The following is a 26,170-nucleotide window of genomic DNA, read 5'->3' as shown; positions in this document are numbered from 1 at the left end:
CTTTAAAGAAAGAGGAACATCATTACATTTAACACAAGAAATATTTTATTTTGTCTATTGTCATTGGATGATGCTTCTGTTGGTTATCCAGACATCTATGAATACTGTCACTTGTGCCACTGGTCATTGGTCCCAGCTTTCCAGAAGCAAGACTGAAGAGACAATGTGTCTGCTGGGCCCTAATCCTTAACTTAGTGACTACAGTTTATTGGTTACTTCTTTGCATAGATCCAGAAAAACTTGAAATGATGCCTTTTAATTTGACTGCAGTTTCCTGATTATCAGTAACAGGTCTGGGTGTTATGACTGTACTTCCAAATTTGAGCAAATGGGGAATAGAGAGCAAAGTAATTTTGGTCTGGATTTTAAGTAGTAGAAAAAGTCAGGAATGCATCATAGCTATTCTATGTGAAATAGCAGCAAGGAGAAAATGTGATTCTAAAATGCAATTCAGATTATGCTCAATGAAATAAGTCAAAAAGAAAAAGAAAAATATCAGATGGTTACACTTTCAGGAGGAATATAGGAGAACAAAATAAGGGATCAGGAAAAAATAACAACATTCTAAAAATAAAACACATAGTAAAACTAAACAAAAATAATCAGACAAGCATAAATCAGAGATACTTGGAAGGGGGGGGGAGGGAAAAGGAGGGAGGAGCACAAGGGACTACGGTGATGCTGCACAGGTGAATTGGTGGTAGAAATTTTATGGGGACAATATCTGATGTAAAATATATACAAGTAATGAAATTAATTAAAAAAATAAAGTAGAAAGGTAAACCAAACAAAAAAATAAAAAGGCAATTCAAAAAGTATAAGGCTTAATAAATATTTGGGATCTTTATTTTATGGCCAGTGGGTAAACATGGGAAAATCATGGTACTTTTGGAAAACAAGATTACCTGTAACATCTTTCTTTTCTCTTTATCTAAGATAGCAGGCCTTCTACCTAAAATTGTGGTTATTGGGTCTCTCTGATGGCACAAGGGGTTAAGTCGCAAACTATGAAGATCTCCGCAGCCACTGCAGCACGAGTTTAATCCCCAGCCAGGGAGCTACCCACATGGCGCAGCAGACCTCTCCTGATGCGCCCGTTGCTCCCCTCAGCTGTGTACTTCAGTCAATCTGCCTGTTCTGTTCCCCACTCTGTCTCTGGGAAATCCTCTCATCCCCTTGTATCTCTGGCCTGTACCCCAGTTCTTGTATGCATAAATAAATAAATCTTTAAAAAATAAAATAAAATAAAATTGTGGTTATTGGTTAAAAATAGTTTCCCTGCTGCTAGTGCTAATTTACCAAGAAAAGAACAATGGCCTCAGGGCCTCCATGGTGGTGCAAGGGTTAAGACACAACCTATGAAGCTATCTGCAGCCACTGCAGCACGATTTCAATTCCCGGCCAGGGAGATACCCACATGGCACAGCATTACAGAACAAAATATCATAATTTATTTTGGTGATATAATGCCAATTATAAAATAATTATTTAAAACATTTTTACATTGCCTTCTAGCAATTTGGATGACGAAATATATTACTAAAATACAATACATTGTCTTGTGTTAAATTAGGCCATCGAAGAAGGCAAAATTGTGAAATGATGCTATTGGTAGAAATAGAACACTGATAGGAATAGAAAATACGGAATTAGGACTCATAATGCAATTTTTCAATTACTTTGGCTCATTGCCAATAAGCAGTGAAAAAAATGTATCATTGTTTCTACATTTCAGAAAGTCCTGTTTTTGTACTGCTATACCAATACTGTCTACCAAAGAGAATTAGAACTAGACTAAGATTCAAGAGACTTTTGTTCTAGCACTAACTCAGCACTAATTTACTTGAAAAACCACTTAATTGCATCACTGATGATCACAGGGAAGACCTGGAAACAAATGCTCACCTGCAGGAGAGTAAGTCAATAAAATGTGGTAGTCACACAACAAAATATCACAACAGTCAAAACAAATGAACTGCAGTGACACACACACAAATGATGGCATCTTAGCAGCCTGATATCAGATAGAAAAAACCATCCCCAAAGATTTCATCAGCATGATACCTTTTTATAACATTGTAAACAAATAAAATTAAAATAAATGTTTTAAAGAAAATATACAAGTAATCTGAATACAGTTATATACCTTGTAACTATGTTTTGGTCAACTATGGAACACAATGGGGGTCACAATAGGCTTTCCTTGTAACCCAGATATTTAGGAAGCTGTGCCATCTTGGCTGGTGTCATCATATTTTATGATATTTACTCAATGGCAAACTGCCTACCACATTTCCCAGAGGTAGCCTCAGAGTTAAGTGATGCATGACTGTCTGTAAAAAGAAAGCAAGCAAATGATGCACCAAGATGGAGTGGTCTGTTATCAGCCCTATATCTTTTATGAGAGTAGAGTGGAAGGGAGTTAATTATTGACTTGCATATATTTGAATTACAGGGGAAACTAATTTCATTTCTTTTCTATATGTAATTCATACTCAAGGATAACAGCAAACTGGTTAAAAATGCTGATTTTTAAATGCCAATTTATCTAAAATACATTCATTTTAGATCATTTGTACAAATGGAATTATCTCTACTAAAACAAGAAAAGGTTAAATGAACTTGTTCACAGAAAAAAAAAAAAAGCTGCCATCCATGGTACCAAAAATAGAACTTCTCATTTTCAGCCTTATGATCTCAACAGAAGACAGAATGTTCACTTTATCTGATTGATAAAGACTACAACTTCTCTGAGGACTCTATTTGAACTACTGTATAAGTACACATAATTACAAGTTTCTGGAAATATGTACTGTTTATTTTATCATTTGTAGTAGCAAGCAGAAAGACTTGGGCTTAGTATTTACTCAACAGTGATGCTAAATTTTCAGTCATTACAGACCATTTGTGAGGGTCTGTTTAGAGATCTTTAAGATCAATGACCCATTAGTGCAATTATAATCTAAGTTGGTTCCTGCCACATATACCATGTTCTTGCTACCCGAAAGTGACATGTTGATGTGAAAAACACTCAACGCATTATTAAAAATGTGTCTTTTCTCTGAGAAAACTGCAGAAATAGAACAATAACTGCACTTTACAATTCTCTTTCCAGTGAATGATGTGACATATTGTGTTTTCAATCTCCTGTGATAAAATTGTAGACACTCTTTAAAAAACTCATAAAAGAGTACATTTATTTTTGATTATTTTTATCACTTAAATCTTGATAGTATCTGTCTTTTCTACCACATTCATATAGAATCTCACATAGTCATGTACTCCAACCATTTATATACGCTCAACTTTACATAATTCCTTATAACCTACATGAAGGAAAATATAGATTACTAGTTATGTGATTATATATTCATAGAATTGGAAGGACCTAGAGACAAAGAGCAACTAGTCAAGCAGAATTTCTCAACTGATACCAGAATCCCTTATTGCGCAATTGTCTCCATTTGGGGCCACTTGGGAAGATATCATTGGCCCTTTTGAGACTGATGAAGCGATAGTGTCATCCCAACAAAAATATACTTATGTGTGTAAATGCATGTGCCATTTTTTTCTTCTTTTAAAACTTTCAATATTGAGTTTCCGGAATCTATTTTAAATTAAACAGACTCATTGCAGAGTCTAACTGCCATCTTGAGAATTCTCTGTGAAATGCTGACTGTAGCCTGACTCAGCAATTCCATCTTTCTTCCTTATCTGTGTCTATAAAAGAAACAGGAGACCATAGGCTGATGAAATAAAAGACCCTGCACTGCAGCCTTCTCTCTGAAGACCCTTGTAGACTAATCATAAAAAGACAAAGGAACCTATCCAAAATCACCGAAGCTCAGACCACCTCCCTGCCTAACCCTCAACAAAATTCCCATTCTCTGACCCTTGTAGAACAAAACTTGGGACTGCCCATTAGATGTGGAGTTGGATCCTGATCCTTAGTCTGGAATAAATGTTTCTTGACTATCATAGCCTGATTATTTCTTCATTAACAAGTTATTTCACATGTTTCTAAAGATTACATGACTCATTTAAAAAAATTAACAGCTACTTCCAGGAAAGTAAATAATTGTAAATTAACCAAACCATAAAAAAAGAAATTTTAGTGACTATTTAAAATATATTTTAATGAGAAGGTTGTTTTATTTAGAATAACCTTCACTTAGTAATATTTATGTAATTTTAGTATTCATCAGTTTTGGTCTGTTGAAACAAACTCAAATAACAAAACATTTTAATAAATATTAAAATAGCAAGTACTCAAAGTCTCAGCTCACATAGCTTTCAATAATAATTAGATGTCCTTTTAGAGTAGTTTTATGTCAAGACACCTGAGATTAAGATACTTCAAGTTAAAGTTCCACCTTTGTTTTCAAGTCAAATGAAATTCTATTTGGAAAGGTAAGTGTCAATAATGCAGCTTCTGTCTGCAAGGAAAGGTATTGGAATGCTTTTTTTCATTTGTAAATCATCTGAGCAGAAATAACCTTTAGAAGACTTCTGCAGTCTTGCAGTTGCTGTAGATCTTCCCCATGGATAAACTAACAAGACTTTTTATTTTTCAGCTCCCTTCCTCTTCTTTCAGCACTGGAAAGGTCACACATTTTTAACTCTAATCTCTTCCTACAAAATGGCAGGTGTTTCCCGCAGCAAGTTTCCAAGACCAGCAAGTCTGTAATCAAATTGCTAGTATCCATTCTATGGACAGTTGTCTTACAAGAAAGTCTAGCTACTAATGAAGCTGTCTTGTCAAATTAGCCTAAGATACAGCAATGCTTTACTTAAAAAAATAAAGTGTAATTTTCTGACCCAAATTCAATTAAGTGCATCTAACACATCCACTGGAAAACCAAGAAAATTTTGACTGTCAAAAGAACACACTTTGCTCCATTTCTAAATAAAAACTTGAGAATAAAGTTTCCATGCTATGACTGTGTAATTATCAGACCACTTTTCATGGAGCAGACAAGGCATCTTTTAGGATAATTGTGGGAGTCTCTGTTACTTAATGCATGTTGATGTGGCAAGTAATGTATTTCTAGGAAAAATAGAACCTGTCTTTTGCCTCCAATGTAATCAAGCTGGGTGTCGGGACCTGAAACTCCACAGGTACTACACAGGTACACACAACATCAAGATTATCAAGATTTATTTTCATTACGAGCTTTTTTTTTAACAAAGAAACTTTGTTAACAACTTGTCTTTAAAGCATCCATAAGGAATCACACACACACACACACACACACACACACCCTAACATTCATACAACAGATAAAAATCAGAACTTTACTGAAACAATCAGAGTTTTCACTCAATTTCATGCCAAATGGGAATGGCACAGTTGTTATCTTCACTATAACTGGCTTCAAAATAGTAGCAAAATGTCAGAGTTCAGAAATAGGTTACATCAACTGAACAGAGACATGTTTTTCCTTTTTTTTTTTTTTTCCTTGTTTGGAGCAACCCACCAGGTTAAACATTTCTAGAGTTCATGATTTGATAAAGTTTTCTCCAACTATTTATGATTCATTTTGCTTGAAGTATGTCAAGTAAAACACATCGAGGCATTATGTAAGTTTTGGTAATTTCTACTCTTTTATAATTGAACTTTTTCTCCAGAAAATAAAAAAAATATATTATTGTGGGGTATATTTTCAAGATGTTCAGAAATGAGCTTTCTTGAATTCAGGCTCTCATTGGCAGGAAACTTATCACACAAAAAACAGTCTGGCTTTTGTGTCCCATTATATTTAGCAATGCAAATAAAGTCAAAGGGAATACAAAAGCCATCAAGCTCTCTTAGTCATTCTCCAACTTAAGCTAAATTCAATATGAAAAGAAAGAGACACACATAAACATAATGTCAGACATGTTTTTGCTAGTTCTTCTGACTGCAATGCTATTCTAGATGCCATTATATAACAAGGTTGCTAATTTTGTATACTGAATCCATGACACTCTATCCATGTTTAAAGTTAAACATTAAACATATCTTCCAAAAAATTCTTTGCACATAAATGGATGGAACCAAAAATAAAACATGCATACATATATCTCAAGTGAACACACTTATGGCCAATTAAATTCATTAGTTCACTTTTCAACTTCACTGAAGTGAATATAAAATTCACCTGGTCATATTAACATACTTGTTTCACCTCAGGATTCTTAAAATTAATAACTCAAAAAGAATTAAGTTTTGTTAGAAGAACATATGCTCAAGAGATTTTCCATGCTTTCACTAAATAGCAGTGTTTGGATAACTATAACTTCAGTCAGTAGGAGGTTTTACTCCTTCAGATTTATCTGTGAGCATTTTAGCTGACTGTTCTTTTAAGAAATCTCAGTCTCGTTAATTGTTACTATTTCTACCTGAATTCTCGATGAATTCACATGACTACTAAATAGTATATACTACATGGAAGAGTCATCTGCTGGGCAGTCATTTCATTAGCACCATAAGATCAACATTTGGTTTATATGTGTTTATAAATCCTAACTGCTTCTAATTTAAGAATTTAGCAGATGAAATTGCATTTTGTCATCTGTCCAAAGGCCTAAAAACAGAAAGTTAAGATGTAGTTACAATCTTAACTATTTCAACTATATGTGGAAGAGACACGTTTTCTATGCAGAAGACATATGGCTGAATAGTTATTAAAATCTTAGTTTCATACCTCTCGAATAGCAGTACAAAACTCACTCTGAAGCACTTTTTTGAGGGACTGTAGCTTGTGCACTGGTACTTCTCCAGATTCCTGTAGTTTTTCCAGTAATTCAATTGCTCTGGCAACATCTGAGCAAAATAAAATAAAATTAAAATTAAAATTAAATAAACTAAAAATGAAGAATAAATTGCATTACATAACCAAAGTACCATTATTCCAATTGAATGGTGACAATGAAAAGTAAATGGGATTAATTATAAAATGAGAATTTACAATTCATAGTTTATTGATTCTGTCTTTTGTAAAAGGTCATATAAATCTGTTGTACACAGTTTGTCATTTAATATGTCTTCTTGATGGCATTTATTTTACGTTATTTCTGTCACAAAAATCAGATTGAATATTCTTTCAGGAACAAAGAGCCGGAAACATGTCATTTTTTAATATTGATATCCTAATAACCAAATGAGTCCTGTCAATTTCACCTATGAGATTTTTCTTTCAATTTGATGTTTTCTTTCTTATGAGGATGTTATCACTTTAATCACATCTGTATTTGCTCATTTACTTCTATGTTTGTTTGACTAGTATGTTTATTTGCTAGTATATTTATTACCCTTGCCTGTAACTCATTGAAGTTAGGAATATATTTGTCACATTGCATCCACAGAGTCTAGTTTATATAGTGAATAAACATTTGATGAATGAATTAATGGTCTCTCTTGATTTTACTGCCATTATGTTATTTCAGGCCCTCATTATCATCTCTCCTTTGTCTCACTGGAATCATTTCTTCTCCTGCATTGTCTGTATGTGATCTGCAAAGTTATCCAAAAATAATGATAAAGTGGAGTGATAATACACCTACCAGCTTCTAGAAAAAGAATTTTCAAAAACAAATAATTTAAATGCTTCTCTTTCGATTGGCAACATCACATGTTAATGTATTTAAAAAATAAGTTTCTTAGTGCCATAGCTTTAAAATTCCTCAAATGGCTTGTGGATTGCTAAGAAAAAACGATAAGGTGGAAGACCATTTAAAAAATACTTATGACTTCTTCTAATTCTGTGGCTGAAATCAACAACTCACAGAAGAGTTACTTAGGCATTTATATATATTAGAGATTTTCAATTCCCTGTGATTAGCTTCAGAAAGTACCCCACATCCTTGAGATTATAAATTCTTTCATACATATATACATACCTATACACAGACATTCACTAATCTGTGTTCCTATTAGATCTGGAACAAAGTTTAACAAGAATGGGACCCTTCCTTTCTGAAGTCATGGAACTCAGAATCCCATAAAAGCATAGCTATCTAGTCATCATAAACTTGTTACCACCTCAGAATACGGGAGAAATGGCATATTTGTATGTGTTTAACCAAAGCTGGAATCTGGAAGTCTTTTTTTTTTTTTTAAAGATTTATTTGTTTATGCATACAAGAACTGGGATACAGGCCAGAGGTGTGCAGGATGAGAGGATTCACCAGAGTGGGGAACAGAACAGGCAGACTGACGAAATACACTGCTGAGGGGAGCAGTGGACGAGTCAGCAGAGGTCTGCTGCGCCATGTGGGTAGCTCCTGGCTGGAGATCGAACTATGCTGCAGTGGCTGCAGATAGCTTCATAGGTTGCATCTCAACCCCTTGCACCACCAGGGAGGCCCAGAATCTGGAATTCTTTTAATCAGCAAAATACTTTTACATAAAACCATAGCAATAAAGTGTGTAGATTTATTTATGAGTCCCTTTGAGTTTCCTGCACTTGATTCTCCTTACCTTTATTTTATGAAACTATTCTACAAAATTTGATTATGAATATAGAAGTGTGGGTTAACCAGTAGAATTCAGATTATGAGGGACATTAGATAATGACTGGAGATACTACTAAACAAAAAACAATGCAGTCACAATCTTAGAACATTTTGTGAAACTTATTTCTCCTCTTTCCTCTCATGTTCATCCTCTTCCATCTATCCCTTTATCTAAGCAAAAACTTGGGTGCTTCCTTTGTCCCACCACTCCACATTCCAATAATCCTAACTTCTAAAAACAACAAACTTTGATTGAATTTATATGACATGGGAGTCAGTATATACTAATTGCTTAACAACTTTTAAGCCATTTTATCTTTATACCAAACTATAGCAGTGAACATCCACATTTTGCAAAGAGAAAATTAAGATGTATTATAGAGCGTCGAAGTATCTCATTAACAGATAGAAGATCCTGGATTTAGAACCTGATGATTCAAAATTTTTATTTTAATTCCAATCACAATTTTTCTTTAAGCAGCATTTTCCTTCAACATTCAGCGCTTTAAATAATAGCTCTGTGCACTGCAAGCTTTCTTGATTAGAGGCTGAGCTCTTAATCTTTCCTCCCTCAATAAAGATTAACCCCTGTTCCATTTATCAGTGTGTCTCTCTCAAGTAATGTTACAGGTCATCAGAATCACTTGGAGAGTTTTAAATGGAAGATGAGGTTCTCAGCTACCCACTGGAGTCACCTGGGAGCACTGACAAAAAGAACAGATACCTAGATCCTACCCATATACATATTTCCTGATTTCATTATTCAAGAGTATGGCTTGGGTGTCAGGGTCTTCAGAGCTCCTCAGTGATTATAATGTATAGTTAGGTTGGGAGTCACTGGTATAGAGTCTCAAGACATAGCCTCAGATTCTACTAGCAACATTACTTATGACACTAATTGCTGTCACTTATAATGTTCAGAATGGCACTTATCTAAACATTTCACTTAACAGCATTATGTGATAGGTACTGTTTTATCTCCACTTTGCAGAAGAGGAAACCCAGACTGATAGAGTTAAAGTTACTTTTCCAAGGGAAAAAAGTAAGTCGTAGAGTTAGGATTTGAATCTTGCAAATACATTTATTGAATCTGGGCTATATTCAAGACATGGCTCAGAAACATAAATTCTTAAAATCGTTCTCAGTACTTTTCCTTTGCCAGTGCTGTTCACAGAGATTAAGCTCATCTGATCAACCAATCCTTGTCTGAGGAATGAAAGCAGTGACTCTCAAATTTTAGTCAACATAAAAATTTAATCCTGGACCATTTATTAAAATTTGAGATGAAATAAAAGAAGGTAAAAGATGGAGTCTTGAAATCTGCTCTTTCAATAGTCATCTCAGATGGTTCCAATGGAAGAAATGGTTCACAGATATAAATTGTTCACAGATACACTCTTTACAGGTAAACAGATAATTTAATGCATGATCTAGAACCAAGTGAGGGAATAGTCAGTGCTTACCCGACTTATTTAGGCCATATTATAAAATTTTTGCAAGTATACAACAAGATTAATATTGTTTTCATTTTACAATTAATGAAAATAAAACTAGACAAAAGACCAAAAAGATGAATTATCTGGTCTAAGGCTATACAACTAGTAGATGACAGAGTCAGGATTCAAAACAGATGTGTTTACTCCATACCCTATGCTCATTTATTTCCACCCTGTCCAAAAAAAGGGATTTGATGACAAATGAACAGAATTTGAAAAAAAAAGATTGTTGGTAAAATAATAAAGGTAAGCCAAATTTATTTTTTAAATATTGTATTATGTGCCATTATTAACTGAAGTCTCAGAAAGTAACTCTCTAATACATTACAATGTAATTAATGTGTTCATACTGGTAACATATTTTGATCACTGCAAAAATGAACAGATGATCATCAATTGCCTGGGGATATTAAAATTACATTTCAGAAAGATTTCTGATAGGTTGAACTTTATAAATGGAAATGACAAAATATTGGAATTTAAGTAGTATGAGCTTCCAGTGATCTGAAATAGTCCAATAATCATCTTTTCCTTCCTTAATGATGAATTTTGTTAATTTTATTGGCATTTAGATTGCAGAACTTGGCTCATCTGAATCTGGAATTAGATAAAGACCGAGCCAGGTCATTTGAAGCATATTGTCCACTAATTCCATAAAATTTATTGAATACTCTCTAAAATGATATAAATTATCTATCCAAAGCCATCTTCAACCCTCACATCCCCTGCCTTTTTCCACTATGAAAATTGGAAAGCATATTTCTCCTCCAGACTCTTTTGTAAGTTGGCCAAGTTATTGTAAGTCTAAAGTCACTGGATATGGCTTCCAGGAAGGCTTTTTAAATGGACAAATTGCTGGCACATGCCCTCAGCATTTTAGTCTTTGCACTCCTCCTCTTTCCTTATTCTCTTGCCAACTATAAAGGCTTAAATTGCCTAGAGATGAAGCAGTTATTCTGGGATTATGATGGCCATCAAAAGCTAAGGAAGATGGAGCAGGAGAAGGTAGGGCCGTAACCCTTGATGCCAGTACTGAGCCGATGTTCCAGTTCATAATTCTTTTCTATGAGACAAATATATGCTTTATTATTTGGTTTTCTGTGACTTGCAAGCAAGTGAAAACCAACGGATTTACAAATATACAACTTTAACTACACTATTTCAGGTTATATGGGTAAAGTTGATAGCAGACAGACTGGAGTCACTTTTGGTGATTAAGGTGGTCAAGGAAAGCCTTTCTAAAATAGTGACACTTTGAAACTTGGATGTTGAGAAGGAGCCAGTCATATGAAAATCCAAAAGAGGACAAAGAGAAAAAAGCAAGGTCGATGATCCTAAGTGAGGGAAGCAGTTACATGTTAGAAGAATAAACAAAACCTGGGCCTCCCTGCTGGTGCAAGGGGTTAAGCACAGCACTGCAGTTAAGCTATCTGCAGCCTCTGCAGCCTCTGCAGCCAGAGTTCGATCCCCTGGCTGGCCAGGGAACTACCCACATGGTGCAGCAGACCTCTCCTGCCTCGCCCGCTGTTCCCCTCAGCAGTGTATTTCAGTCAATTTGCCTGTTCTGTTCTCTGCTCTGTCTCTGGTGAATCCTCTCACCCCCTACATCTCTGGCCTGTACTCCAGTTCTTGTATGCATAAATAAATAAATCTTTAAAAAAAGAATAAACAAAACCAGTAGCAGTGGGCCATAGTGAAGTGGAGGACAAGACCAGCAGTATACAGGAAACTAGTTAGGAAGAAGTATATCTGAGCCCTTGGCAAGAGATGGTGAAAACTTAAACTAGTGGATGGTCAGCAGCAAATAAAAAAATAAACAATACCAAAAAAAGCTCTTATTTGTAGCATTTGCTGGTTTTCTTTAGTGTAAATACTCCTACAGTGGGTTGGTTCAAGCTACCAAATGGTATCACTGCCTTGCAAGATTCTTGACTATTTAATTAATAAGTCTCACAGACCAGAAGATAGCAACTGATCCCCATCACAGTGCAGAATAGGAGACAAAGTTTGAGAAGTAAACAGGGGTTGGATTTTGTGCAATGATTTCATAAGGAGGTCATCTTTTAATATAAAGAAAGAAAAGCATTGGAGAGGTTTTGACAGGAAAATGATATGATTTGTTTAACATTTTATAACTATCACTATGGCTGATTATTTGTTTCAATAATTATTGTGAACCTCCAAGTGTATACAAGAAACTATTTAGGAAGAAGTCCTTGGCAAGAGATGGTGAAAACTTAGACTAGAATGGCAGCAGCAGGGATGGCACACTTGGGCAGCACAGGTGGCTAGAAGAATCAGTGCCCAAAGGGGTGTACAGTAGTATCATGAAATCTCAGCAGAATGCTTTATCTGTAAGAAAGGATTTATTAGTGAATACAGTCACATGCCTTAGCAGTGTTTCATCAATAAATGTGGCTGTTGCTTTACCAATATGCAAATAATATTAACATATGCAATATGTAACAAGAATAGCCAAGAAGCAGAAAAGTATTACTACCCAATGATAAAATTATTTTAAAAGGAAATAATGAGGAATGATAGTTTCTCTAGTTACTTGCTTTCTGTCCATTTATGATCAGTCAATTCAAGGTCAATGAGACTTTGTAAAATATTTTATTATTGCACCAAGCATTTGGAGACTATGGATGGTTACACACCTAAAACTCAAAAGACCAAGGAACTGTGAAGTGTGATAATGATAATTTTAATCAGTTTTGAGGTCTAAATGAGAATATAATTACAATGAGGTTTTAATATAGAGTGCCTGGCATATGCACTATATATATATATATATATATACGTATATATACATATACGTATATATATATATATATATATATATATGTGAGATCTACATCACCTTTTCTTCTAACCCTTTCTTCCTAGGAGTCCTAATTTTTATTTTATTAGGGATAATGTTTGAAGAGGAAATGATAAGCTATAGGGGGGGAATTAATGGTATTTAATTTTTTTTTCATAAGGTAGTCAGTTGTCCTCTGTGGAAAGATGTTCTTACATTCAAGAAACCAAAATTAAAGTAGAATGGTTATAAACAACTAAACCTAGTAACAACTCGTGTTTCCTGTATAGTATTACAGAACCATTATTAAAACTATATTTTAAATAGTGTACATGAAATATTGACTTACACTAGTTTTCGGATGTGTCTAAAAATTGGTCTAGGGGCCTCCCTGGTGGTGCATGGGCTTAAAGACAGTGCTATCAAGCTATCGCCAGCCACTGCAGCACAAGTTCCATCCCTGGCCGGCCAGGGAGCTACCCACATGGCATAGCAGACCTCTCCTGCCTCGTGCCTGCTCCTCTCACAGTGTATTTTCATAGATCTGCCTGTTCTGCTCTCCACTCTCTCTTGTGAGCCTCCAACCCCCCACACCTCTGTCTTACACCCCAGTTCTTGTATACATAAATACATAAATCTTAAAAAAAAATATTGGCCCAGAGAATGCGACAAAATAAAACAAATGGCAAATAATGCTTTTTACAATTTACAAATTAACAATTTACAATTTACAAGTTACTAATAAGACCTGACAATGAAAGTGTCCTTCTCATCTAAAACTCATCTCTGCTTTGATGCACCAGCAACTTCCCCTGATCCTTATATGCAGACTGATTGGCAAACCCTAGGAAGAATTGGCTCAATTTAAAAGTGCATACATTAAAAAAAAAAAAAAACTTTCTTCGTGCTGTTAAAAGCATCTAACTTATCATTTATTATCAAAAGTTGAATGACTTTTCTTCATGGGATTTGGGAGGGCATTAAAGTTTATCACCAAAAAAGTTAGAAAATACTAGAATTTGTACATCATAAATTTATAGAATGACAAGCGCCTGGCAGACTCTGCTCAGGGTGTTTGCCAAACCCACAGCAACCAAGGGAACAATTTATACTACAAAATGAAAAGCTGTAGTTGCTAAGAGATTCTCTGAAATGGAAGGTACCTATTTCATTTCAAAGTGATTACTTACCCAATAAACAAATCTTTAGGTATACAAAGCTTAAGATTCAGCTTTCTTTGTTAAACAATCTCTGCTATGTGGTTGGAATGAGTAATATGTTCCCAGTTTTTCTAGGAACTATATTCGGCATTTTGTTCTCTTTCTTTTTTTCTCTTTCCTTTTCTTTAAAAATTCATCCAATTTTTCCAAGCAGCCAAAATTGAAACTTGATTTGTCTGTCATTACCTGAATTCACAAGAAATCAAAGTTTTACCTTCCTCTTTTGTGTGGGTTTCTCACACAAATGTGAGATATCTCTTTATTTCTTGCTATTTTCACTTCACATTTCTGTTTAATCTTGCATCTGGGTCTTTGCAGGACAGTTGGCTATATAAATGTATTCATTGTTACAATGAAATTAGCTCATTTTATATTTTCTTATTTCATGGCATCTGTGGGAATAAACACCTGACTTAATTGTGTTTGGGGAGTTTATGAGCAATTAGGCCTGGCCACAATGTAATCTGATTCTGCACATCTGAAAGAATTTGAACAGTTATTTTCCTCTTTTATGCTAAATACTAGAATCACGTGTGTTCTATTAATTTTTGTATATGCCATTATATCCAATCCAGAATCACAATTGTGGACACTTAAAAACTGTCAAACAAAATTAACTGTATGGAATTTAAATTTTCCTGTTATATTTATCTAAGAATTTGTATTCACTAGTTACAATGATACATGCATCAACCCCTATTTGACAAGATTTAGATTTCTTATAAATTGTGATTTCTGACGAATGAGAATTGAAGGGACTTAACTGACATTCTATAATTATCAACTTCAATATACAAATGAGAGGAGTAATAATCAATGGATATGACTAGTAAGTGGATGAGAGTTCATTTTAGTATTCATGAAAGTGATCAGGGACATCTTATTTTGACTTGTCTGGGGAGGTATTGTGAAGTATAATGACCAAACTCTAACAATGTGCAGATAAATTATTTCTGAAGTTTCTTACAAAATTAACAAAATGGGTACTTATTCATTAATCAGTTAAGTACACTGAAAGTATAGCTGTAGAAACAGAATAAAATTATGACATATAAATTAACAGTAAGATACCTTAATGATGTACCTCCAGCAACCCATCCTGTCTATCCTCATTATTCTTTATCATTGTTCATCTATGACTTCAATTGATTTTAAATGCAATTGAATTGAAGAACAGAGCTTTAAGCTTAATTTTAAATTGAAGTTACATATTTTATCTTTCCTCCCATAACTCTTTATCTGTGTAATGCTTTTTCAATAAACATTAAAATACCAGACTCTAGGGATCTATGCGTTTTACTATTTTCCTCACTTAGACCATAAAACACTACCAAGCTTTTATATTGGTAGTGTTTTCACCTACGTCTACCAAAAAATTTAAGATTTTTCCTTGTAATTATTATTAGTAAGTTCCAGTTCCCCTTTTCATAGTGCCCAGGAAATTGGAAGGGATAGACTTGATTGGGAAATTACTGTTGAGACTTCCAATCAGGTTAGGTGTTTTCAGAGAGCTTGCTATAAAGAAACCTTACAAATTTAACAATTCACATCCTCAGATATCTCCTATACTAGAAAACAAATGAATGTTTTTATCTAAACTGACACTATGATATATTATTCTGCTATCAAGCGACTTAATAATATGTTTCCTCTTTTACCTTATCACAGCTATATCAAACTGTCATCCAGTTTCATAGTTACTTTGGGAAATGTATAGTGAGGTTGGGTAGTGTTCTCTACATCTTTAAAAGATGATTAGAGGACACAGTGAAGATTGGTGTTTGCAGAAATTGTTATGGTGAATATATATTTTGTTGAGAACATGATTACTATGCAGCTGTACAAAGGGTGATTTAGATTTTCAAATAAAAACCATGAATTAATGAATTTCTCCTCATTATGTTAGCTTCCCTGGGGGACTGCCTTCTCAGCTTCACTATTAGTGTTTCCTTTATAAGCCAACACTTGGAAATAGAAAAAGAAGAGGAATTGTTAGCAACTTATTCATTTGCCTAACAAAATGATTGCAACCAATGAAGAGTTATTTGGTCATAAGTCCAGTCATATGAAGTACTGACTACATTTAAAGGTTATTAAAAACAAATGAGTATTTGTTTTGCTAATTATAAAGTAAATTTGCATCTACAGATTTATAGGGTAGAATAAATTCTAGTCCTATGCTTTTGACATGTTTCTTTAAAAATTTTTAGCAATGTTACAAAATTATGCCTAATCATTTATTCAAATTTAAAACTTTCAAAAATGACTGAAATAAGTAAAACAAATAACTTTAACTTGCAGTAGTTATTTATTTTTTCTAAATCTTAAAATTCTTTATTCATTGGTAATTATAATCATAATCACGGGTATATAGTTATTAATTTCATTTTAGTTGTACAATAATCATATTCATGTCATCAGATTTAGAAAAAAAAGTTAGAATTAATAAATTCTGATTATTTACTGAGGTACCAAATAGAATTTTTCCATAACTTCAGCATGTTCTTTGGAATATTTAAAATATTTTTACAGGTATCTTTTCTTTGACTGACAGATCTTTGAAAATTCATCTATGCTTGTGATCTTTCTTAGGGGTATTTTCGCTTTCCTTTTCAATTTTTTCTGCTGTTGGGCTATTCCAATTTTCTATCCCTTCAAAGTCAATTCTAAGAATTTCTGTGCTCTTAGAACATGCATTTAATCTGGACTTTCTTTGTTGCTTTTTTTGCTCTAAAGTTGTACACAGTACTTCATACTTTTAAAAATCCTACTCTATATCTATAGCTTTATTCTATTTCTCTTTTTAAATTAATTTTTGTACAGTGCTCTTTTTTCTTGATCAAACATTTTCATATATCTTAGTCCTTATAAAGCATTTGGTTTTATGAAATATAGTCTGTTGCAACATAATTTACTTACTCATACCTGCATTTATTCTTTTTTTAAAAAGATTTATTTTTATTTATTTATGCATACAAGAATTGGGGTACAGGCCAGAGTTGCAAGGAGTGAGAGGATTCACCAGAGAGAGTAGGGAGCAGAACAGGCAGATCTAACTGAAATACACTGCTGAGGGGAGCTGCGGGTGAGACTTGAGAGGTCTGCTGAGCCATGTGGGTTGAACTCATGCTGCAGTTCCTGGCGATAGTTTGATAGCACGGAGACTTTAAGCCCTGTGCCCACCATGGAGGCCCACCTGCATTATTATAACTTCTTTCTCTACAGTTTGCAATGTGTGTATTTGTGTATTAGTGACCCTAAATTTTTCTCAGAATGCCAGAGAAGATGCATCTTGCTTCTTTTGACAAGGTCAATCCTTTCTAACATGTTTGATTTTGATTTCCTATTTATAGGAATTGATGAAGGAAAATTGGTTGCATGATTTCTCATTTTGGATTTCAATTACATTTTTTTGGAGATATATCTGTAAATATCTCACAGCTTTTTGAAAGTAATAGGTAATGCAGATAAAAACATGTATGTATGCTCAAAGTTGTTGATTGTGGTTTATTGAAATATCAAATAGCCTCACTTTTTGTTTATTTAAGGTGCTAATCTCAAAGAAATTTGTTCAAATTACTGATTTTTCCCACTCAGAGCTTTTTCCTCATACATGTATATTTCAAACTGCGATACTAGGTACAAAATAGTTCAGAATGTTAATAGAATCTTAGTAATTTTCCTCTAAATTAAATATCACACTTTGTCACATTTAATTTTGACTCAAATTCTATTTTGGCTGATATTTAATTAATATTATTCTGCCAAAATTTTGCGCTAGTGTTTCATCTCTTTTTTTAAATTTTCTATTTATGATACCGTCTTTTTATATCAGCTTCTTTATTTTGTCTGATTTTTTTTTCAATCAGTATGTGTTTATTTTTATAAAAATAAATTTAAGGTGTTTTGAAATCAGAACTTTGAGTTATTTTTTGTGTCAAAAAAGAAATTTGGCAAATTGTACAATATTTCACATTGAGTAGCAGGAGGCCAAGCTGCTGTGATAAGAATAATTTTCTTAATCTTTGTATAATTGATTTTTTTAGGCATGGAATCCTTCTCATTTATCAAGATAGGTATTCTCTTAACTACTTTCTTTGGAAATTCAGTCACTTTCATCTCTAGTAGATCAGCATGTACAAACTATTTTATCAGCAATTATTAAAGTTAAATGTTTGAAGACAGCTTGAAGGTGGTATCCACAAGGATTACAGAAGGAAGAAACTGAGGCTGAGAGAATCCTGCAGTTAACGGTTTGGTCAGGATACACACTATTGCCAGTACTCTCCCAGTCTTATGTCACATCTCCTCTACCTCATGATTTTATCTAAAGCTTTAAGACAATTCTTTAAATTCTTTAAAGATCCACAGTGCTGTTTGGAAAACACGTATGTTTATGAGTCCAGTGAAATTTAATTTATACTATGAATGCTGAAGATGTCAATGTCTGCCATTAATTCGTTTTAAAAAATATTTTATTTTATATAATTCTTACATCACTTTTCATCTTTGCACAATGCATGCATTTTCATTATGGTTATATTCCCCATACAATTGCATCCCCCCCTTATTTTGACTCTAGTCCTTCCTCTTCCCGCCCCTCCCTCCTTCTTCTGATTTTTTTTTTTTAAGCATCCAATCCATTTTCATAATTAGTTCTATCTCCTCTGGGATATATTTTTAAGATGGGTACTGTAATAAAGATGATCATTCTCAAAGAGTCGATGATTTTTTGGTTTTTATTTTATTTATTTATTTATTTATTTTTATAGAGGCATGTTTTTATTTATTTATTTATTATATTTGTTTGTTTTGTTTATACATGCACTGGGTACAGTCAGAAGCGCGGGAGGGTGAGAGAATTCACCAGAGCCAGAGCAGGGAGCAGAGCAGGCAGAAGGACCGAAGTACACTGCTGAGGGGAGCAGCGGGCGGCAGGAGAGGTCTGCGCACCATGTGGGATCCTCCTCCGGTGGCCGGGGAGCAGCTGGGGATCGAACCGGCGTCGCCGAGGCCGCAGGCAGCTTCGCAACCCAGCGCTCAACCGCTGCGCCACCGGGGAGGCCCGGTTTTTATTTAATTTAAAGATAAGCGCTTAAACTCTATGTTCCATAATCAAAAGCCACCTCCATCCATCTTTCATTAGACACAATCCCTAATAATATAAGCCTTTTTCAAGGACTAGGTACGCAAGTAGATAAGGAATTGACACTTTAGCAAGGAGGAATAAAGAGATGGTTTGTCATTAGATACAATGGCTCAGTCACTCCTAGTCTTTGAAAAATATCTGGGAATACTGCTATGCTTTGTTCCAATCCTACTCTAAAATTTGAAATTCCCACTTCAAGGAGTAATGTTGCAGGTTTTATCCTTGGAACAAATGCTGCTGTTTCAAAGTCTAACAAAGTAAGAAAAGAGAGAGTGAATTCACTCTATCAGTTCAGTTCTTGACTCATTTACCAAATATTCTCTGTATCTGAGTTTGCATTTTTTTGCTGGCCTTTATTGGGGAAAATGTCCACACACTGCATTACTTTCTTGGGCTCATGCTTTAGTTTTCTCAGTTTTAGCAGTATTCCACAGTGGATAGAAAGGAGATGGAAACTAGGAAGAAAGGGAAGCTAAGTGATTTGAGTTCATGGGGATTAAGTGGGGAGTCTCAAACATTAGAGTGCCGGGATCAAAACTCATTCCAGTCTTGCAAGCCAGTTCATTTAAGGCTTAATCAACCTATCTGAATTTCCTTTTCAGTAAAACAAAAATCATGAAAAACCTAGTTCAGATCATGTGTGTGTGCACATGCTTTGAGAATTAATAAATGAAAATGTTCAGCACTGGGTCTGGTACATAGCAAATGCTTAATAAATGTCAATACTGATTACTACTATCATCATTTTCACACATTAATCTGATCCTATCTGCTTGCTCTCTTCCAGGAATTCTTCAAAATATTTTGTCTTGATAAGACTCCATCACCTTTGAAAATTGTTTGTTTCATGTAGCTCTTGACATCTATGATGTTTGGGTAAAAAGAAATAGAGACAAAATATTCGATACATACTGCTCAAAAGATTGTTCTCTGACTTTCAACCAAAATTCAAACTCTGTATACATTACAAATGCACCAGAAACACCTTTTATAGATGTAATTTTAACAGAGTTCTGTGAGATGCAAGTTTGGAAGTTGAATCATAGATTTTAAGTATTAGACGTTAGCTTTAAAACTCACAAATAAAACATTTAATTGGGTAAAAAAGAGATCCTGCAACCTCTGATTAGATTAAAAATAATTTAATATTTTCTTGTCAGATGAAAAAATGTAATCCCATAGATCACTAATTGTCTTTAAAATTATACTGTACCTACTCTACTTCATAACTCATTAGGATATAACTGACTCAAAATAAACAGGCAAATGCAATAAACTTAAAATGACATGTTCAACAAGGTCTTGACCTTGGTTTTGTTCCATCTGAGAGGAGATTAAATAAAATAAGCTTAGCTTTGTTTTTTCTTTTGAATGAGATCCCAATACTTAAATCTGATATACATTCACATTTTTAAATGCAAGATAAGTTATTCCTACATAACAAGTTTTATTTGTAAGGCATTATTTTTCAAGTGGTCTTAATATAAATCTATCCCTGCCATATGTATTGAATTTTATCTTTAATTATGTATACATTGAATACCTTAACTCAGGTGTAAGTACATCATTACATTGTATTAACACCCTCAACACATTTGGTTTTGTGTTAACATCTACCAAAGTTAACTTTAACAGATGGTGAAAAGTTATATTTATCTTCAAAATCCATTTTTCTCAAAATACATCTCAATGTCAACACTTATTAATGTATATAAATGATATGAAGTAAAGATGAAATTATTGTTTTGGTATATTAAGCACTGAGAGAGGTAGAGTTACTGGTTATCTGACATTTTAATAGTAGGACATCAGTTCAAATGTCATAGAAATTTGAAAACATGACTGAGAAAAGTATATTGTTTACTGATAATCACAATTTATTTAAAGGCATCCTGTTTGTCTCACGTATGGAGGTAGATGTACTACAAAGCTCACGGAACATATACGGGATTGGATATGAAATTAATATGGAACTTCTGATGATGAATCATAAATCTTCTTTTAAAAATGCATTCCATAGAAAACGGGAAATGTGCATATCTTTATGTTGACTGCATCTTAAAAGTTATTCAAGCCAGTCTCTTAAAAAGTGCTTAAAAGTTCTTTATGTAAGTCAAACCATTCTGCTTGCATTTCTACTATCATACCTTTATTTTTTACCTTTTTTTTTTTTTTACAATTTTACCAATGTAAAGTTCAAGTAAGTATTCTAGGCTCTTCAAAATATGAATGTATTATTTCATTCCAAGAGAATTAAGAATAAAACAACATGGTTTTTGTTGTTGTTGCTGAGAAAAAAATCTGCATATATTGTTTTTATTTGCAATTAAAATGTCAAATGCAAAAATTCACACGGCAGGGAGTGAGTTGAAGAAAACACAGGTGCCTAATTCACAAGCTACCAAAAAAAAAATAAATAAAAAAAAACAGCATAAAGGTGACCATCTGGGGAGATCTGGCTGACTTTGCTTTCCTATGAGCTTACCGTCTGCTCCTTATTTTTCTTCCAAACTCCACACTCTGACCTTGAAAATGCATCTATGTGTTTGGCGACATGTATTTCCTTCTACAGACATAAAGCCAGATAGACCTAATTACGTGAAGGTTATTAATACAACAAAAGACATATTGTGTTGTGGTTTATTTAATCTCAGTTTTCTGGCTTTTTCATAGGATTTGTTTCTGATGGTGAAGCTTTTCGGCCTTTCAACCATCTGATTAAATTCCTACACTTTCCATGATTCACCTGCATGTAGTGACAAGCACAACTCCAAAAAACAAATGCTTCTTTGAGAACTGTGGTTTATAAGAGGGCCAGGAGGGTAGACCTCTGAGAAGGTCAAGGAGAGGCGATGGGGAACCAGGATTGTGATCCTGACATGGATTCAGTGGGTTATTGCGAAGTAATAGACACAGGAAAGATGACAGCTGAATCCATGAGGAATTCCTGGCTTGTCACCAAACACTGATTGCCCAAGTCACAAAACTCTGATTGCCCATGAATCCTGAGTACATCAGATTCTGAAAGAGACACCATGCTTTACTGGAATGGTGAATTAATATGCTGAGCAGAAAACATTTTTTATATCTTCTTTTTATATGTCTGTCTGAAATCTGAAATAGATGCTCCTCATACTAAGAAATGGCACTCACTTTCAAGTATGTGTCATATCTTTTCTAAACCTAGTCTTGCTCTATCTTGCTTTGTTTTTCTGGAAAAAAAAAAAACTCTAGCAATTATTTTGTCAGTGTCTTTAATTCATACTCTATGCAATTCAAGATTATTCTCCAGCACTGTATACGACATGGTGTCTGTGCTTGTGAAATTTGTTTCCAGTTTAGACTTGGTCGTCTGCTCTGCATTTTGGAGCTCATTAAGTGCAAAGCTAAACTCATCAAATTCTTGAAACAGCAACTTTCTCCTTTGACTATTCTTTCCCCTTCAGTAACACAAGTTCATTTACTCTTCCTTCTTTTCCATTCCCATAATTCCTCCTCAAGTTCAAATCAGGTCAACCCGTTACAACAATAATACAGTCCAAAACTGCCAAACTGTTCCAAGAAATAGCAGGGTTCCTCATATAGAGTTCCATGATTGCATATTCCAAACAACTTGAGGATTCACAAATTATGTCATAGGCTACAGTAAAGAAACATCTTTAAGTACATCTTTCATGTTGTTGGAAAGTCCTATATATCTGATTATTTTCACCTGATTATTTTCATCTGATTATTTTCTGATTAGTTTCATGAAACCTTCTCATACATTCATCCTTCTCATCCATTCAGTCCTTCAACCAATTTTTATACTTGCTAATAAATACATAACTCAGATCATTTCACTTCCCTGCTCAAAATGTTCACTTTCAATTACCCTTTAAATGCAGCTCCGAAGACTTACCTATCTGCATTCTAAATATTTCTTCTTATCTTTCATGATTTCATTAATTTCTCTAGTTGTGCAAATGTCAAGGTTAGAAATCATTGTACTACAACTGCTTATCCCCATATCGATAACTACATGCCATCAAATAAAAGTTTGCCACCACATAGCAATGCATCAACCTTTCACACACAATTGTTTATACTATGAGCATCGCTCTAAAAACTTTTACTGGTTTTTTGATGCTCTCCACACTAAAATCAATGTCCACTTTGCTGAAGAAAACATATGTTCTTTGTCCTCTGTGATTTGAAAAACTCTGTTATTGATAATTAAAGTCACCTGCCTTGAATACATTTAGAAAATTGTATCTGTCATTATTGCATCTTTGCAATAAAGGTAGTATATGGTGCTTAACATAATTGCCTGCTGGTGAGTGGATATGAAATGATTATATTATTTGTGATCAATTATTTCTTTACCATTTTTAAAATATTCTTTTCTGTTTATTTCTTTAAAATTTTTATTGATGGGCCTCCCCTGGTGGTGCAGGCGGTTGAGCGCAGCGCTGTGAAGCTGTCCACAGCCTCTACAGTGCGGGTTCGATCCCAGCCAGCCAGCAAGAATCTCACATGGCACAGCAGACCTCTCCTGTCTCGCCCACTGCTCCCCTTAGCAGTGTATTTCAGTCAGTCTGCCTATTCTGTTCCCCAATGTGTCTCTGGCAAATCCTCTTACCCTCCAGCACATCTGGCCTGTACCCCAGTTCTTGTATGCACGAATAAATAAATCTTTAAGGAAAAAAATTATTGATATTTGTCTGAAGGTGACTGACAGCAAAGGCTATATTAGTCATACTAGTAATTTAATTCAAAGTTTTGTTTAACAAATCACAGATTCCATATTCTTATCCAATTTAAAAGAAAAAACATCTTCTGAAAATATTTCTAAACCATAACAAATTAAGGGTAGTGATTTTAGCTGAAATGGTATTTATTTGTTCAAGAAATATTTAATTGCACATCTGCTTTTGGGTTACCACAGTGTATGGTTCTTCTTACAGACAAAAGAATTTAAAGTATTCCATTTAAAGTTGAGTATTACACCTCCCTCCAATTACTATAGTATTTTTTTGTTCTCTTTAAAAGCAAAAGTCTTCCAAAGGGTTGTTTATACTGTCTAAAAATATCTTTGCCATCTTCAGTTGTACCTACTAGGATGAAGCTTTTATCTACTATTTCAACAAAGCATCAGCACCACGAGTGACCTCTATGCTGCTGGTCAATCTTACCTCACTTATCAGCACTTCACACAGACCATTCTCCCCATCTACGTAAAAGGCTCAGTTATTTGGCCTCTGGATCACTACTCTTTTTGGTTTTCCTCTCTGGCTGATGCGCCCTCATCTTCCCAACCTTTAAACTGGAATTACCCAGAGTTGAGACATCAAACTTCATGTCTTCTCATCCTCCAGATAGTTTCAAATACCAGCTATATGCTGATAATTCCCTTATTTATAGCTACATCTTGGACTTTGCCCCTGAGTTCCAGAATTTTATAGACAGTTGCCAACTCAAAATTCTTCACGAGTGTGTCTAATTGACATTTCAACATCTCCAATATCTATATTCCTCCTGGACATGTCCCCTTTCTACTACATTCTCCCCTGGTCCTCCCAGTCTCAGTAAAGTGAATGTTCATCTTTTCTGGAACCTGGGAGGACTCCTGATTCATCATCAACTGCTTTGCTTCTCTCACACCCTATACTCAAAATTTCATCAAACCCTGCAGGTGAAATCTTCCAAATGGGAATATAATTTAACCACTTATCATTACCTTTCCTGTTACTACCCAAATCCCAACCACCATCATCTCTGATCTGGATTCTTTTAATTACTTTTTAACTAATCCCCCATCTATCTTTTACCCTCTCTATCAACATAGCAGAGAGAGCCTGTTCCAAATGAAAATCCTTTCTGTAACTTTAGTGTCTTACAGTAAAATTCAAAATCATTAAAACAGTAAGTTCTGGCCATATCCACTCTGCAGCTAGCGGAAGATGTGCAGGAGGCTGACAAAGTGGCCCTCAGCTGCCACACTCGTAACTTCTGGCAGCAGATCACCCAGCGCCTTTGTGTGGTGACCTGACTGCTCCTGGCCCTCACTGCCCTGACCTCCCCAGCAGCATGGAAGGAGCAGAGGTGCTGACATTGTGCTTAGTTGTCTGGACTGCATCCAGCTCCCAGCTGTGACCTCCAACTGCCCTTCATACAGATGGGCACCACTGAGGCCAGATCCTGGACTTTAGGGCTGGGATCCCTGGACTAGAGCAATACCTTTCTGAGGCTTGAGTTAAGGGCCCAACCTTTGGGTGGAGCGGTCCTCAGGTGCTGCCTGGAGTCACTAAGCCTCCCAACTCCCAGCCTGTGCAGACTGACGCCACCTCATGGCTGTGCCAGGAGCCGCACCTTCAGGACCTGGGGTTCCCAGAACCATCCAGCCAGAGCCAGGGCCCTTAAACTTCCCTCTGTCCAACCCAGTGGTAACTACAGCAACTAAAATGACATCATTCTCAAGAAAGGTAATACAATCTGACTTCATCTCTTATTATCCTTTCCCCAGCTAATTGCTCCAGCTGCCCTGGGCTCACTCTTAGAACATTATGCCTGCGGATTGACATTTGCTATTTCCCTGACTGAGCTACTTCCCCCCAGTTAACCTCAAGGCCAACTCTTTATTTCTTTGAAGATCGTTTTTGACAACATCTAATGGTTCTATTAAGAGTCACCTCTACTACTCTTCGATTCATCCTCCTGTAATCATGCTCCATATTTTGACATGTTACTTGTAAATATAGGAAGTACAAACGTCCTTGTTGACTTACTTCTTTTCTCCCCTCCACCTCCACCCCATTAGAATAGAAACTTTACAGAACTTGAGACTATGTCTGTTGTGTTCATGACTGCATCCCCAGGACCGGCGGCTGGGGCTGGGCACAGTTAGGCACTCAGTGAATACATGTGGAGTGAATGATTGAAAGATTTTAGAAGAGCTCATTCATTGGGCTATGTAAACACAAAACAGAGGGCGCGAGCTTAGGCTGCGGGAACAAGAAACGGTTTC

General features: G+C 34.9%; 1 protein-coding gene across 1 annotated transcript in view; it reads right to left on the bottom strand.

The window, feature by feature from the left end:
* LIN7A (lin-7 homolog A, crumbs cell polarity complex component) overlaps window positions 1–26,170 on the bottom strand; it is a gene marked incomplete at its 5' end in the record, with an annotated part of 101,377 nt that overhangs the window by 57,056 nt on the left and 18,151 nt on the right. The window contains one exon of the mRNA XM_084255009.1: window positions 6,687–6,805. Coding sequence (XP_084111135.1) covers window positions 6,687–6,805 — 119 coding nt within the window. The remainder of the gene's footprint in view (window positions 1–6,686; window positions 6,806–26,170) is intronic.

Source organism: Talpa europaea (assembly GCF_964194135.1).
Source record: "Talpa europaea genome assembly, chromosome: 15".
NCBI lineage: Eukaryota > Metazoa > Chordata > Mammalia > Eulipotyphla > Talpidae > Talpa > Talpa europaea.
The sequence above is the reverse complement of the archived record's forward strand: the minus strand, read 5'-3'. Positions and strand labels throughout refer to the sequence as shown.